This window comes from Uranotaenia lowii, chromosome 3 (genome assembly GCF_029784155.1).
Source record: "Uranotaenia lowii strain MFRU-FL chromosome 3, ASM2978415v1, whole genome shotgun sequence".
Lineage (NCBI taxonomy): Eukaryota > Metazoa > Arthropoda > Insecta > Diptera > Culicidae > Uranotaenia > Uranotaenia lowii.
This window is the reverse complement of record NC_073693.1, coordinates 42,933,599-42,949,392: the sequence shown is the minus strand read 5'-3', so window position 1 is coordinate 42,949,392 and position 15,794 is coordinate 42,933,599. Positions and strand designations below refer to the sequence as shown.

At 45.0% G+C, this 15,794-nt stretch overlaps 2 protein-coding genes across 2 annotated transcripts; one reads left to right on the top strand and one right to left on the bottom strand.

Moving 5' to 3' along the window:
• Positions 1 to 486: 486 nt before the first annotated feature.
• LOC129752128 (uncharacterized) lies at positions 487 to 3,312 on the bottom strand. The gene has a single exon (XM_055747921.1). The coding sequence runs from the start codon at positions 3,310 to 3,312 to the stop codon at positions 487 to 489; it is 2,826 nt and encodes a 941-aa protein (XP_055603896.1).
• Positions 3,313 to 10,007: 6,695 nt separating this feature from the next.
• Positions 10,008 to 15,317, top strand: LOC129752127 (uncharacterized). Its single transcript, XM_055747920.1, has 4 exons — positions 10,008 to 11,597; positions 11,972 to 12,123; positions 12,174 to 12,625; positions 12,673 to 15,317. The coding sequence occupies exons 1-4, from the start codon at positions 10,008 to 10,010 to the stop codon at positions 15,315 to 15,317; spliced, it is 4,839 nt and encodes a 1,612-aa protein (XP_055603895.1).
• Positions 15,318 to 15,794: the final 477 nt, after the last annotated feature.

Sequence of the window (15,794 nt, the reverse complement as noted above, 5' to 3'; positions counted from 1 at the left end):
TTTAACCTCAACAATAAGGTAATTATAACCGTTAAGTAATTCGATGGAACTCTAGATGACGATATAATTTTAAGTTTAGATAATAGTAATTTGAGGATTACAGGAGTTTTCATATTAGATGAGCACTTACATTGTGTGATTTCCGAATTTATGAAATCCACGATACGGTTAGTTAAATATATCCGTTTAGATACTCGATGGAATTCTAGAAAGTATCATTTTTTAACTTAGAGAACAGTTATTCAAATTTCTTATACTCACTATCCAAATTATGAAACAGAACTATGTGATTGTATAATTTTAACTTGGAAATTCCTAACTGAGTTAACAGGTGAATGACGATGCACTTTCTTGCTGATATTCAACGAGTTAGTCTGTCTTCTCAACTGTCACGACGATCGCTGTTTTGCCATTGGTGTCTGATCCACAATTTGGTAGGGGCTGGGGAGCGACCAAAGATGCGGGAACATCCCCCCACCCGTAAGACTAATGATCCATCGATGGCTTACCGATATCCAAAACCGCTATCTTCGCTACCGGTCTTTTCAAGATCCCACTCGATGTTTGTACAGTAGCTCGACGAACTCTCCCATCTGAACCCTTTGCCACGTCCAAAATGCGCCCTCTAATCCAACCATTCCGCCGATTTTCGTCGATAATAACTACCAAATCTCCAGGTTCGATTGGCTTCACTTCTTCGAACCATTTGGTTCGCCTAGCGATGGTGGGCAGATATTCCTTTATCCACCGATGCCAGAATAAGTCTACGAGATGCCGAGTGTGATTCCAATCGTCTCTGCTGGCCAGCCTAGGATCTACCATTGTCATAGAAGGTTGAACTGCCCCACTGGAACTAAGCAGAAGGAAGTGATTTGGAGTCAAAGCTTCCTGGGAGTCATCTTCAATGGAAACGAAAGTTAGAGGCCGAGAGTTGACAAGGGCTTCCGCTTCAACGAGTATGGTAGAAAAAGTTTCTTCATTCGGCGTTTTCGTTGTTGTCATGGCAAAAAAGGCCGTTTTTACCGATCGTACAAGGCGCTCCCATGCGCCTCCCATATGCGGTGCTGACGGAGGATTAAAGCACCATTTTGTCACGGTGTTGGTGAATGTCTCAGCAAGTTCTTTATTGATACCCCTGCATTCTTCAAAAAGCTCATTACTTGCACCCAAAAAATTCGTCCCGTTGTCCGAATAAATTTCAACGGGGGGCCCTCGCCGACCTACGAACCGTCGTACAGCCATCTTGCAGGAAGTTGTGGTAAGGGAATGAACGACTTCAAGGTGGACGGCCCGGATTGTCAAACAAGTAAACAGGGCAACCCATCTTTTATTCGTGCTGCGTCCTACTCTAATGTTCATAGGGCCAAAATAGTCGAGGCCCACGAAAGAAAACGGTCGATGAAAAGCTCTAAGGCGAGCTGCTGGTAGAGGGCTCATACGGGGAACCGCTGGCGATGCTTTGTAGACCTGGCAATGTGTGCACTGTTTACGGATGCGACGAACCATCGTCCTCAATGACGACACGTGAAACCTCTGTCTCAATTCGTTGATGATCGTTTCTGTGTTGCAGTGTAAGTACTTTCTATGATACCACAAAACGATCAGCTCGGTGGCGTGATGTTTTTTGGGAAGTATTATGGGATTACGGGTATCATATGATATGAATGCGGCTTCGCTGATCCTGGATTCTATGCGTACAACTCCATCTATGTCAATAAAAGGAGACAATTGAGCCAATGGGCTATTGCGTTTTATGCGTCGACCGCCTCCCTCTCTTAGTATTGCTATTTCCGCAGAATATACCTCGTTCTGAATGGTTCGAAAAATCAGCTTCTCTGCAGCGATCAACTCAGCTTGTTCTAAATGTCCACTTCTACCTGGAAGGCGCTTTGATGTTTGACAAAAATTGTGCACGTAACGGAAAACATACCCAATAGCATTTAGTAGACGGTTCCATTGCGAAAAATTGCCCCAATCGATCGTCAAACCGATGACCTCGGGAACGTGATGAATGTTAACGACTTCTCGTTTAAGTGATCGACGTTCTTCAGGTACTTCTATCAATTCCGTCGGTAGCAGTGGCCAACTCTTCTCTGGTCCGTACAGGAAATCAGGGCCGTTGAACCAACGAGCAGTGCTTGAAAATTCTGGCCCAGTTCCCCATTTGGTGGCTTCGTCAGCGACATTTAATTTGGTTGGAATCCACCGCCATTCACACGGACTAGTGGTTTCCAAGATCTCGCCGATGCGACAGGATACGAACTGGTTGTATTTTCGAAGGTCAGAATTGATCCAGGCTAAAACGGTGCGAGAGTCGGTCCAAAAATACCTTCGAGTTATCGCCAACGAATGTGCTTCCACTGCGTTCTTCGACAGACGACTTCCGATGATCGCGGCTTGTAATTCAAGCCGTGGAATGGACAACGTTTTCAGGGGGGCCACTTTTGATTTCGCCGATACAAGCGCGCATTTTATTTCCCCATTTATTTCCGTTCGTAGATACGACACACAAGCGTACGCAGACTCACTTGCGTCAACAAAAACATGAAGTTGAAGGGGGCTCAGTTCATGTGATGAATGTCCAGGAAAATACGGTCTAGGGATTCGAATATCTCCCAAAAACTGAAACAAATCAATCCACTGTGACCAGCGAGCCTTCAGAGTTTCGGAAATGGGCTCGTCCCAGGTAGACTGAGTTCGCCAAATATCCTGAATCAGAATTTTTCCATGGACAATGAAGTGCGAAAGTAATCCAAGGGGATCATAAAGGCTCATAACGACTCGTAGGACTTCTCGCTTAGTCGGCCATTCAGGAACATGCCCTAAGTTCGACGAATAGGTGAATGCGTCTTCCTCACGCAACCACAGCATCCCCAATATGCGCTCCGTCGCGCTTGCGGTAACGGTTTGGTCGCACAAAGCAATTTTTTTAATAGAAGTTGGATCAGTTTCTCCTACGGCGTCCAAAACTTTTTTCGAGTTCGAGGACCACGAGTGTATTTCAAACCCCGCTTGAGAGTGGATATACTTTACCTCCAATGACCTTTTCGCCGCTTCCATTTCGTCGTCGAAACTCTTCAAAAAATCGTCCATGTAATGGTAGTTCAGGATGCACTCCACAGCTTCCGGAAACCTGTCTGCAAACTCTCGCGCATTAAGATTTTTCACGTGTTGAACGGAGCATGGCGAACTGGTAGATCCAAAGGTGGCGACTTTCATGAGGAAAATTCGGGGTGGCAGAGAGGGATCTTCACGCCAGAGAATTCGCTGCGCATTTATGTCTTCGTCTCGTATAAGAACACGGTGGAACATTTCTCTGATGTCCGCGCACACCGCGATTCTTCGTTCCCGAAATCCAAACAAAACTTTTGGAAGTGAAACTAGCAAGTCCGGACCCTTCAGGAGCATCGAATTCAGGCTAATACCATCCACTTTGGCAGCCGCGTCACAGAAAATACGAACTTTCCCGGGTTTTTTTGGGGTTAAGGACGACTCCCAGCGGTAGATACCAGGTACGTCGAACATCGGTGTTGTCTATCTCCAGCACAGTCGCTTCTCGCAAATAACCTTTTTCAATGTATTCGGAAATCTGTCGTTTTACACTGGCCCCAATTATCGCGTCAGTTTGCATACGTCGCTCGAGGCACAGCATGCGTTTGTAGGCCATGGGAAAACTATCAGGAAACTCGAGAACATCGTAGCGCCACAACAAACCGGTTTCGAACCTTTGCCCTACTCGTTTCGTTGTTGCCTCCAGGATCTGCCGAGCTCTTATATCGTCATTAGATTCGGGATCACTGTGTCGGGAGATTCCCAGACTTTCTACCGCGAACGACCGCTTGACTAAATCATGTAATCCGTCCAATTTTATCGAGCACTCGCAAATGTGCATACTGTACGTTGGGCTCGTTGGGTTATGCTCTGAGACAGGACCATGAATTGTCCAGCCAAGGCGTGTCTTTGTAGCGATCGGGGAATCCTTCGCACTTTCTCGCCTACGAAGTGGGACCGCCAAATGGGCGTTGTCATTTCCGATCAGGATCTTTGGGATCGCGTTTTCGTAGTCGGTAACCGGAAGTCCTGACAGGTGAGGGTATCTTGCAGCCAATTGCTTGTACTGTAACGTTTGGGAAGGAAGGGCGAGCTTTTGAACCGTTCGTATATTTGAAAGCGTGTACTGTTGTGATTTTTTATCTCCAGCAATATCTACGTTCACCCATTTAGAATTAGCTTCGTCACGTGTCACATTTGACGTCCATGTTAAACATAGCATTCCCGTTTCTCCTTCAAGCCCAAGTTGGTTCGCGACGCTTTCTTCCAAGAGTGTTAAGGACGAACCGTCGTCCAGAAAAGCATGGACGTTTACCGAACCTTTTTTACTATGCAGCGTCACAGGAAGAATACGATACAAACAAGATTTTCCCGCATGACGATGGTTATTTACGGTTCCAGCCTCAGGCGACGATGGTTTGAATGTGTGAAGCAGAGGGTGGTGTTTGTAGTCACATCCTTGTTCTCCACAAGCCTTCTTCTGCTTACACGGGCGCCTGCCGTGCGGGTAAAGGCAAGTACGACATAGGAACAAACTATGTACGAGATCCCAACGCTCTTCAGTAGTTTTCTTATGGAATTCAGTACATTCGGGAATCTTGTGCCCAGATCTGGAACAAATTTTGCACTTTTTAGGATCGCTTGTTGTCGGCTCTCTGCTCTCCTTTTCTGATGCAGAGGTAAAATTTTGTTCAGCGTGTGCATGTAAGAAGCCACGTTCTTTTCCCCTTTCCGATTTAGTCCCTTTTGGATCTGGTTTCGCGCTCTTTGGCAACGTCACTTGTGTAGCTGCTTTGATCAAGATCGACATGAACGTCGCAAAGACTCGTAAATTTGGCTCCAAGAACTGTTGTTTATATATTCCCCAGTCCATTTGAATATTGACCGGCAGCTTTTCTACAAGCTCGAAGAGTAATGTCGGATTATTCAAGTGTGCTGTTTGTTGACCAGCCTCGATGTGATTAACCAGACTTTGCACCAACATACCGAAGGAAATCAAGGAATCGAGTCTATCGGGTTTTGGTGGTGGTGTCTCCTTCAGCTTCTTCAGAAGTGTGTAAACCAGGATCTCGGGACGGCCGTACAGGGTTGTCAAGTTTTCCATTGCCATGGGAACAGTAGATGGGGATAGTAAGTAGCTACTCACGGCATCCAATGCTGGTCCTCTTAGACAACGCTGTAATCGAGACAAGTTTTCCACATTGGAATATCCGCAAGCTTGAGACGTATTGTAGTACACGCTGCTAAAGAGTGGCCAGTCTTCGGGGTCACCCGAAAACAGTGGAAGATCTTTGCCCATTACTTGTCGAGCTGCAATATGGCTAGGGCTCGGCGCTAAGTAATTATCATCAGTCGCTGGGTTGACGTGACTCATCATATGCGTTGGCGTCGGGTTCGGCACGGCAGCAGGATTTGACAACGAGAGAGAACCGGGCACGTAATATGAAGTTCTCGGAAGATCGACGTTCTCGGTGTTCATTAAACCAGCTTGGGGCGGATACATTGAGTGCCCCGTCGATATTGGTAAACATTGGTTGCTAGGAACTTGGGCCACCGGAGGAGGCGCAGGTGCCACCACAGGTCCTGATGGACTCGAATAAATCGGTGCTGATGCAGGAGTTCCCGCGGCACTTGTGGACATAAGAGCGCTTCTTATTGAATGGTGTACATGGGTGTTCACTCCACCCACAGTCGCCGCACCGGTACTCGTACGCAGTAATAAAGGCTGTTGCACGGCAGTCGCGGAATAGGGAATAAACATACCTGTCGGTTTTTGTGAATAAATAAGGGCAGGTTCTGTAGCAAGGACGCTAGTTTGCTTCGGTATTGTAGAAACAAGAGCCGCTTGAAGCTCAACAGGAGCCTGGATACCACCCACGCATATCGCATCGTTTGTCGTCATCACGGTAGGAACTGCCTCTTTGGCAAGCGGGATAACAGTTGAATTCGCTACGCTGCCTAGGAGTTTATCCACTTTCCACTGGATTATTTGACTCGAGTTGCTTCGATTGGATTTTCGGCTTTGCCGTTCTTCCTCGTCCGCTACTTCCTCCTCGAGAACCCGGAACTTCTCATTGTGGAAATCTTTCTCCAGATTAAGTTTACGTTGGTCAAGCTCTAGTTGCTTCTCCTGGAGTACCTTCATCTCCTCCAGCTTCTGCAGTTTAAGCTTAGCCCGTCTTCCAGTGGAGCTTGCCGAAGACATCGAGCCGGTAAGTGATTTTGCCGGGGCGATAATAGTGGTCTGCTTCTCGGTTGGTGCGGAGCATCGGATACAAACGAAATCCTTATCCGCAATGCTATCGTCAACACCCGCGCACTCGTAATGCCACCAAGAGTCACATACGTCGCACGCCACCATCCGGCTAGAGTCCGGGAGCTTGCATCCATCAGCTTGGCAACTATGAACGGCTTCGGACGCTGACATCATGTTGTTTGAACAATCTTTTAGAGGTGTTGAGGCTGTTTCGGACGTTCGTTTAGCAGCAACGTTTTTGGTTGGCATAGCTAAAAGCTAATAAATTTATTTATTATTCGAGGTTTACATTTCGATTTTAGTTGTGCACTTACATTGTATAACCTCCAAATTTAACCTCAACAATAAGGTAATTATAACCGTTAAGTAATTCGATGGAACTCTAGATGACGATATAATTTTAAGTTTAGATAATAGTAATTTGAGGATTACAGGAGTTTTCATATTAGATGAGCACTTACATTGTGTGATTTCCGAATTTATGAAATCCACGATACGGTTAGTTAAATATATCCGTTTAGATACTCGATGGAATTCTAGAAAGTATCATTTTTTAACTTAGAGAACAGTTATTCAAATTTCTTATACTCACTATCCAAATTATGAAACAGAACTATGTGATTGTATAATTTTAACTTGGAAATTCCTAACTGAGTTAACAGGTGAATGACGATGCACTTTCTTGCTGATATTCAACGAGTTAGTCTGTCTTCTCAACTGTCACGACGATCGCTGTTTTGCCATTGGTGTCTGATCCACAATTTGGTAGGGGCTGGGGAGCGACCAAAGATGCGGGAACAGTGATCGTTGCTTATAACTTTTTTAGGTCACATTTTAGCATATCGGTGTCTTCAAAGAAGTTTGTCAGTAAAATCAGCTCTATAATAAAAAACTACTATTTTTCTGATTAATCCCCTTACAAGTGAGATAAAATTTCTAACTTCCCTGTTATAGGTTTTAGCTCTTTGATGTCGTCGACCAACTTGTTAAAAATCAAATTTTCTACAACTTTGTCTTAGATGCCAAGTTTTTAAAATAATTATTATCTGAGATATCGGCCAAATAAGAAACTTAACCTCTAAAAATCATTTTTTTAATAATAAATTTTTGCAGTAAATTTTAATTTTAATAAAATGTTCCACAAAGTTGTTTGTCTTACTAAAATACACCACTTTGTTGAACATTCCAAGTTTGTAAAATGTGATACTGCAGAGCTATGTTAAAAAGATTACCGAAAATAGGGCTTTTTCACGCCTTATTTTACAAACACCGGGCAACATCGGGCTGCCCGCTTTGGATGCAAAATAAAGTCGAAGATTTCGTCTACAAGATGCAGGTACAATCGTCAGTATCCACTTGTATCCAAGGGAGATACATCAATTTTACTTTTCCATGTTTGCATTAAAAACAACGAATTCTATGAAAGCTCATACAGTGCATTCTACTAGGTACGTGTGTTTTCTTCTAGTTTTTCCCTGCGCGATGTCAGAAGCAAAGGTTTGGAAGCGCATTTGTATTATAAGCATCTCCAGCTTGTAGAGGATATCTATTTCAATTGAACACACAATAACCTGTACTAATAATACAAATGCGCTTCCAAACCTTTGCTTCTGACATCGCGCAGGGAAAAGCTAGAAGAAAACACACGTACCTAGTAGAATGCGCTGTATGTGCTTTCATAGAATTCGTTGTTTTTAATGCAAACATGGAAAAGTAAAATTGATGTATCTCGCTTGGATACAAGTGGATACTGACGATTGTACCTGCATCTTGTAGACGAAATCTTCGACTTTATTTTGCATCCAAAGCGGGCTGCCCGATGTTGCCCGGTGTTTGTAAAATAAGGCGTGAAAAAGCCCTATTTTCGGTAATCTTTTTAACATAGCTCTGCAGTATCACATTTTACAAACTTGGAATGTTCAACAAAGTGGTGTATTTTAGTAAGACAAACAACTTTGTGGAACATTTTATTAAAATTAAAATTTACTGAAAAAAGTTATTATTAAAAAACTGATTTTTAGAGGTTAAGTTTCTTATTTGGCCGATATCTCGGATAATAATTATTTTAGAAACTTGGCATCTGAGACAAAGTTGTAGAAAATTTGATTTTTAACAAGTTTGTCGAAGACATCAAAGAGCTAAAACCTATAACAGAGAAGTTAGAAGTTTTATCTCACTTGTAGGGGGATTAATCAGAAAAATATAGTTTTTTATTATAGAGCTGATTTTACTGACAAACTTCTCCGAAGACACCGATATGCTAAAATGTGACCTAAAAAAGTTATAAGCAACGATCACGTTTTTCGCATTTTGGACCACTGTGCAGTCCTTCCGTCGATTTCGTTCCACATGCCCGATGACGATCTTCGCAGCACCGTTGATGGCTGTTTTGATGGTATCCCAACAGCCCAGCAAGCTCGCCCTCTGCCGGCAGCGCTGCTTCGACTGATTGCGCGTAGTCTGCCGCGACCTCAGGTTGCTTCAGTCGCGCGATATTTAACCGAGGCGGGCGCCGGTTTCGCGTGTTGTCCCCTACGGAGAGTTTTGGGGGCATCTTCACCATCACCAGATAATGGTCCGACTCGATGTTGGCGCCCCGACAGGATCTGACGTCGATGATGTCCGAGGATTGCTGGCTGTCGATCAAAACGTGGTCGATCTGTGATTGAGATTGGTACGGTAATCTCCAGGTGTACTTATGTGGGAGGCGGTGCTGGAAAAATGTACTACGTACGGCCATTCCTTTGGAGGTGGCGAAATCTATCAGTCTGAGGCCGTTTTCGTTGGTCAGCTAGTGCGCACTGAACCTTCCAATTGTCGGTTTGAATTCCTGCTCCTCTAAAACATTTTTTTTCCAAAAAATAACTTCTTGGTAGTCTAAAGAAAATCAAATAGTATCAGTCAGTAAAGTTCATTTCATAAAAAAAAATCATTTTATAAGGCGCATAAGCAACAGTAGTGGCTCCAGAGGGTTTTGAACGATTGAAAAATTAATGAGCCCTTGAATACACCCCTGTGTTTCCATAATATTATATCCTTGCTATAAATCTATTGGCACCACTGCCCATTTGAAAAGGATAGAATAAATCAAACCGTTGTTACAGTCGGACGTGTTTTTTATTTCCTCCGTTCTAGTCGAAAAATCATTCGCTTTTCCTCTTGCTAAATTCCCTGAGCTGTGCGAAAAACATTTTGGTCCTAATCGATCCGGATAGCCTGAGGAATTTCGAATGATTTCCGGCTATCGAAAAAGTTAATCGCGAGTGAATTCGTACCGTGTACGAAAATTTTCAGCTCGACGCCATTTTGGAAAAAACCGTTGCTTCCGAATTGTGACTGTGTGTGTGTGTGCGCATCGCACAATTTCAAAGACATTCCGCCATCTTGGCGAAGAAAAGTCCGTGACTTTTAGTAGTGTGTGTGTGCTCGTAGCACATTAGTGGAAAAAGTCCGCCATCTTGGCGAGTAAAAAGTCAGACACTACAGTAGTGTGTGTGTGTGCCCGTGGCACTAGTGTTAATCGGTCCACCATCTTGGTGCCGAGTGTGTGATCGTGCCCAAGGCACTAGTGAAAAAACTGTCGGCCATTTTGGCTAAATCCAAAATTGAATTGAATTTGAAAAAAAGTGTTTCCTACAAGAGGAAAAAATAAAAAGTGATTGCCACCTGCGGGTGCAAAATAAAAAGTGCTACAAAATCAATGTCCGAATCGGAAACTCCTCATCGAGCAAATCCAGGCAAGGTTCCGAGGAATATTCTGCCATCTGTCGCAGAACAGAAAACCGCCCAGGCTTTACGTGACCAGCAGCGCAAGATGACTCGGGAATTGACGATTCTTCTCGACCGCCGTGAATTGATTTACGAAAAACTGCTTCGGATAAATGACTCCCTCAAACCTGAACCTGTGAGTATCCACTTACTTAAGCTCCACCTAGAGACGCTCCGAAAATGTGTAGAGGATTTCGATCAGGTACATATGGAAATCGTTGCTAACAAGCCGAGAGATGAGCGGGAAGAACAAAAGGAGGAATATCTGCGTTTTGAGACACTACACAACCAGCTTTATGTTGCGCTCCAAACAAAAATTGATTGTCTCACTCCCGCTCTCCCATCGACCAGCAGTGAAATGGCTCGACCAGTTCCCCCGCAACATGTCTACGTGCAAGCTGCCGCTCCACAACTGCACGCTCCGTTTCCGGTCTTCGATGGTAATCCGGAAAACTGGTTTAGCTTCAAGAGCCTCTTCCGAAGCATCATGCAGCGGTACGCCAACGAGACTCCCGCCATGAAAATCCTGCACCTTCGAAATTCATTGGTCGGTGACGCCAAGGACAAGATTGACCAAGATATCATCAACACGAACGACTACGATTTGGCCTGGCGAATCTTGGAAAACGCTTACGAGGACCGACGACTAATAATGGACACGCACATTGACGCAATTTTGGAATGCCCGAAGGTCACCATCGACAATAGAGGACAAAGCATCACTAAACTGGTCGAGACATGTACCAAACATGCCGATGCTCTACGTGGTCATGGTTTCCCAGTGGAAGGATTGGCTGAGCTATTTGTTGTCAATGTGCTGTACAAAAAACTGGACAAGGAAACCCAAGAGCAGTGGGAGACGAGACTTCCAAGGAACGAGCTACCGGAGTTCCAAGTATTCGTTGACTTCCTGCGAGAGAGAGGACGAGTTCTGCTGCGCACAAATCGTTTCGAGCAACCAGCCAGGCAGCAGTCAACAGTTCCTGCTAGACGTTCAACATACGTTCCAAAACCAGCAGCACGATCGTTCGTCCAAACTGCAAAGCAATCGTGCCCCTGCTGCAAAGAAGACCACTCCATCTACCGGTGTCCCAAATTCCTGCACATGAATTTGTCGGACAGGAAGGCTGTCGTCTCAAAGGCCAGTCTTTGCTACAATTGCTTGCGAGCGATGCATCGAGTCAGCGAGTGTCCATCGGAGCAAGGGTGCAAGGTGGAAGGATGCAATCGAAAGCACCACAGTTTCTTGCATCCCACCAACTCTGCCAGCAGTTTGAAGCCAGAACCAGAAAGTGTCCCTGAAACACCCACATCAACGAAGTACTCTGCTACAACATTGTGTACTCACTTGGGAGCCATCACAAAGCAGGTACTTCTATCGACAGCGCAAGTCTTGATTGTCGGGAAAGGTGGCTCCACTGTTCAGTGTCGAGCGCTTCTCGATTCCGGATCCGACAGTCACATCATCAGCGAGAACCTGGCCTCGAAGCTCATGGTAAATATGCGACGAGTGGACCTTCCGGTAAGTGGCTTGAATGACATCCAAACGCGTGTCAATTATGCGCTCTCGACACGCATCCAATCCTGCGTGAACGATTATTCCACCTCCATGCTGGAATTTTTGGTCGTTCCATCGGTGTCCACCAATCTACCCCTTTCGAAGTTGACACGCAAACACTGAAAATCCCGACCGGTTTGACATTTGCCGATCCAACTTTCCATGTCCCGGGCTCGGTCGATTTAATTATTGGCAATGAAATCTTTTTCGATTTGGTCCGAGATGGTCGAATAAAGATCAATAACAGCAACCTCACCCTGGCTGAGACTGAATTAGGCTGGGTGGTGTCAGGTTACGTTCAGCCCAGAAAACCCAAACCTCTCCCACGCGTGTGTCAGCTCAACCGCAAAGACACCGAACTCAACGCAACACTGGTCAAGTTTTGGGTAATAGAAAATATGCCACCGAATCAACATTATCCGCTGCTGAAGCTGCTGTACAGGAACACTTCAAGCTCACCCACACAAGAGACGAGGATGGCCGCTACCAGGTACGTTTACCATTCAACCATCTCAAGGACCAGCTTGGTGGTTCCTACAGCAACGCTAAGAAACGACTCGACAGGCTAATGGTTTCACTCGCACGGAATCCAGTTCGTGCTGAGCAATATTCCGAGTTCATGTCCGAATACCTAGCACTCGGTCACATGAAAGAGGTGAGCGCTTTGATCGACGAGGGATACTACATTCCACACCACGCCGTCTTCAAGGAGTCCAGTTCCACAACCAAAACACGAGTCGTATTTGACGCATCAGCGAAAACAACAACTGGCATCTCGCTAAACGACACTCTCCTGGTTGGCCCCACAGTGCAAAGCGATCTGGTCTCGATTCTGCTCCGATTTTGCACTCACCAAGTAGCGCTAACAGCAGACATCCCGAAAATGTACCGCCAGGTCAAAATTCATCAAGACGACTGCAAGTATCAAAGAATCCTATGGTACAATCAAGCTGGCGAACGTACCATTTACGAGCTACAAACGGTAACGTATGGTGTCGCAAGTTCTCCTCATCATGCAACACAAGCATTGCTCCAGCAGATGAAGGCGAACAATTCAAATCAGCTGCTCGAGTCGTCTCCATGGATAGCTACATCGACGACTTCCTGACGGGTGGCAAAACGGTCGAAGAGGTGATCAACATCTACAATCAACTAACGCAACTCCTGTCCAAAGGTGGTTTTGGCGTACATAAGTTTTGTTCCAGTAGTCCAGAGGTGTTAAAACTTATCCCAAACGACTTGCACGAGAAGCAAATTGGTTTCGATTCTGACGTCAACGATTCGATTAAGACACTTGGTCTCATCTGGAATCCAACAGCTGATTTCTTTCGATTTTTCGTTCGACCGTCCGAAGGTAATTCAACTACGAAGCGAAGGGTTTTGTCTGACATCGGCCGACTCTTTGATCCACTTGGTTTTTTGGGTCCGATCATCACCACGGCGAAGCTTCTTATGCAGGACATTTGGCGACTGGGAATAGGCTGGGACGAAGAGTTGCCCACCGAGCTGCAACTAAAATGGCAAAACTTCCAACAACAACTACCAACCATCAACGAGATGCGCAAACCAAGACGTGTGATAGCGAACCATCCAACACTAATCGAGCTCCATGGTTATTCCGATGCATCCTGCCAGGCCTACGGTGCGGTAATATACATTAAAAGCATCTCCTCCGACGGAACCACACAGGTAAATCTTTTAACTAGTAAGTCTCGAGTTGCTCCCTTGAAGCCAGTAACTATTCCCCGACTAGAATTATTAGCCGCTAAACTATTAGCAGAGCTTACGCAGAAGGTTATGTCAGCAATGCAAATTGAACTCCACAATGTGATTCTTTATAGCGACTCGCAAATTGTATTGTGCTGGCTTAAAAAATCTCCTTTGTCGCTTAATCAATTTGTATCCAATCGAGTTGCTACAATTGTTGAGCTCACGCAAGATTTTCGATGGTGCTATGTACGCACAAATGTTAACCCCGCTGATTGCATTTCTCGGGGTGCTCTCCCTAACGAGCTAGTTGAGAATGAGTTGTGGTGGAAGGGACCTCCAACATTATGGGAAACTTCACTGCAACCACAAGATCCATTTCCATTTGATCTCGATGATCCAAACATACCCGAACTTCGTAAGCGCAAGGCGTTGACAATTATAGCCAAAACGCCACATATGAGTCTGGATAGACTGAGCAATTACAGACAATTGCAAAGAGCGTGGGTGTATGTACTGCGTTACGCCAAACGGGGTGCCCGAACGCAACCTTACAATGCGCTTATTTCTGCTGATGAAATGATGTTAGCCGAAACAACTATCCTTCGATTTGTCCAGCAGCAATCATTCCAAACTTTGTTGAGCGACATTCAATCCAATCAAACGAAACGATACAATTTATCCAACTTGGCTCCATTTGTTGGAACCGACGGGCTCATCCGAGTCGGTGGTCGGCTCAAGTATTCTGCTATTCCATATGATTGGAAGCATCAAATCCTTCTGCCTGAACAACACTTCGTGACAACAATCCTGGTTCGCAAACTGCACGAAGAAAATCTCCATGTTGGCCATTCGGGGCTCCTAGCCATCGTTCGAGAACGGTACTGGCCCGTACGTGCTAAAAATATAATTAAGAAAATTATTTCGAACTGCATTGTTTGCGCTAAGCAACGCGCAAGGCCAGAGCGACAATTTATGGGAGACTTACCGAAGCACCGAGTCAATCCAGCACCACCGTTTTCACTGGTTGGAATCGATTATGCTGGACCATTTACTTTAACCTTTGGAACTAGAGGAAGAAACACCTACAAGGCGTACGTAGTCGTGTTTGTTTGTATGACTGTGAAAGCTACCCATTTTGAGCTGGTTACAAATTTGACTACCGAAAATTTCATAGCCTGCTTGAATCGATTTGTGGGCCGCCGTGGATTACCAAGCGATATTTTCACAGACAATGGGACATCTTTCGTCGGCGCTAATAATGAATTAGCCGACACGAGGAAATTATTTGAAGACGAATTACACCGTGCCAAATTACAAGAATTTTGTGCAACTCGTGGACTTACATGGCATTTTATTCCACCCAGAAGTCCCCACTTTGGCGGAATATGGGAAGCTGGCGTCAAATCGATGAAGTATCATCTCAAGCGAGTAGTTGGAGAAACAAGATTGACATATGAGGAGATGCTTACTTTCCTGGTCCGCACAGAAGCAATACTCAACTCAAGACCTCTTTGCCCGATGTCAGACGATCCTTGTGATGCAGCAGCGTTAACTCCTTCGCATTTCCTGATTGGACGTTCTCTACTGGCCTTACCCGAGTCGTCGCTTATGGAGGAAAAGGTCGGTCGATTGAATAGGTGGCAACACGTGAAGTACATGCAGGAGCATTTCTGGCGAAGGTGGTCCCGTGAATATTTGCACCATTTGCAAAGTCGTCAAAAGTGGAGTGATGGAGTTCGAAAGTTCACAAAGGGTGATCTTGTTTTACTGGTTGAAGAAAACCTCCCACCCCAGCAGTGGCGACTTGGACGCATCGAGATTCTTCATCCCGGCGAAGACAACATCGTGAGAGTGGTGACGGTCCGCACCGCTAGTGGCAGCGAGTTCAAGAGAGCAGTTACGAAAATAGCCTTACTTCCGGTTGATCTCGAGGGCGAGACTCAACGGGGGGTGAATGAACGATTGAAAAATTAATGAGCCCTTGAATACACCCCTGTGTTTCCATAATATTATATCCTTGCTATAAATCTATTGGCACCACTGCCCATTTGAAAAGGATAGAATAAATCAAACCGTTGTTACAGTCGGGCGTGTTTTTTATTTCCTCCGTTCTAGTCGAAAAATCATTCGCTTTTCCTCTTGCTAAATTCCCTGAGAATTGGATGTTTCAGTCAAACTAATGAACGAGGATCTTGGAGATTTTCCAGAGTACGGTAAAATAGCGATATCTTTTACGGAGCATCAAATGAGCAGGACTTTCTTGTCAGCTTCTAACTCAACCTACGAGAATTCGAAAACAGTTTTGAAAATTTCGAGAAGTGACGTGCAAAAATTCACTGACATTTGAGACTTCTATTTTAAACACTTGTTTTAACCAACAATAGTTTTGTTTTTATAGTTAAAAAAATCGAAATACATCGTTGAATCCACAGGGCGTTTCTTTTATCGTCT

Bases quoted from the DNA above. Each gene is read 5' to 3' on its own strand.
- LOC129752128 (XM_055747921.1), bottom strand. From the start codon at position 3,312: ATGTTCCACCGTGTTCTTATACGAGACGAAGACATAAATGCGCAGCGA.
- LOC129752127 (XM_055747920.1), top strand. From the start codon at position 10,008: ATGTCCGAATCGGAAACTCCTCATCGAGCAAATCCAGGCAAGGTTCCG. The intron at 11,598-11,971 runs GTAAGTGGCTTG...CGCGTGTGTCAG, and splicing joins TGCGACGAGTGGACCTTCCG to CTCAACCGCAAAGACACCGA. The intron at 12,626-12,672 runs GTGTCGCAAGTT...TTGCTCCAGCAG, and splicing joins GCTACAAACGGTAACGTATG to ATGAAGGCGAACAATTCAAA.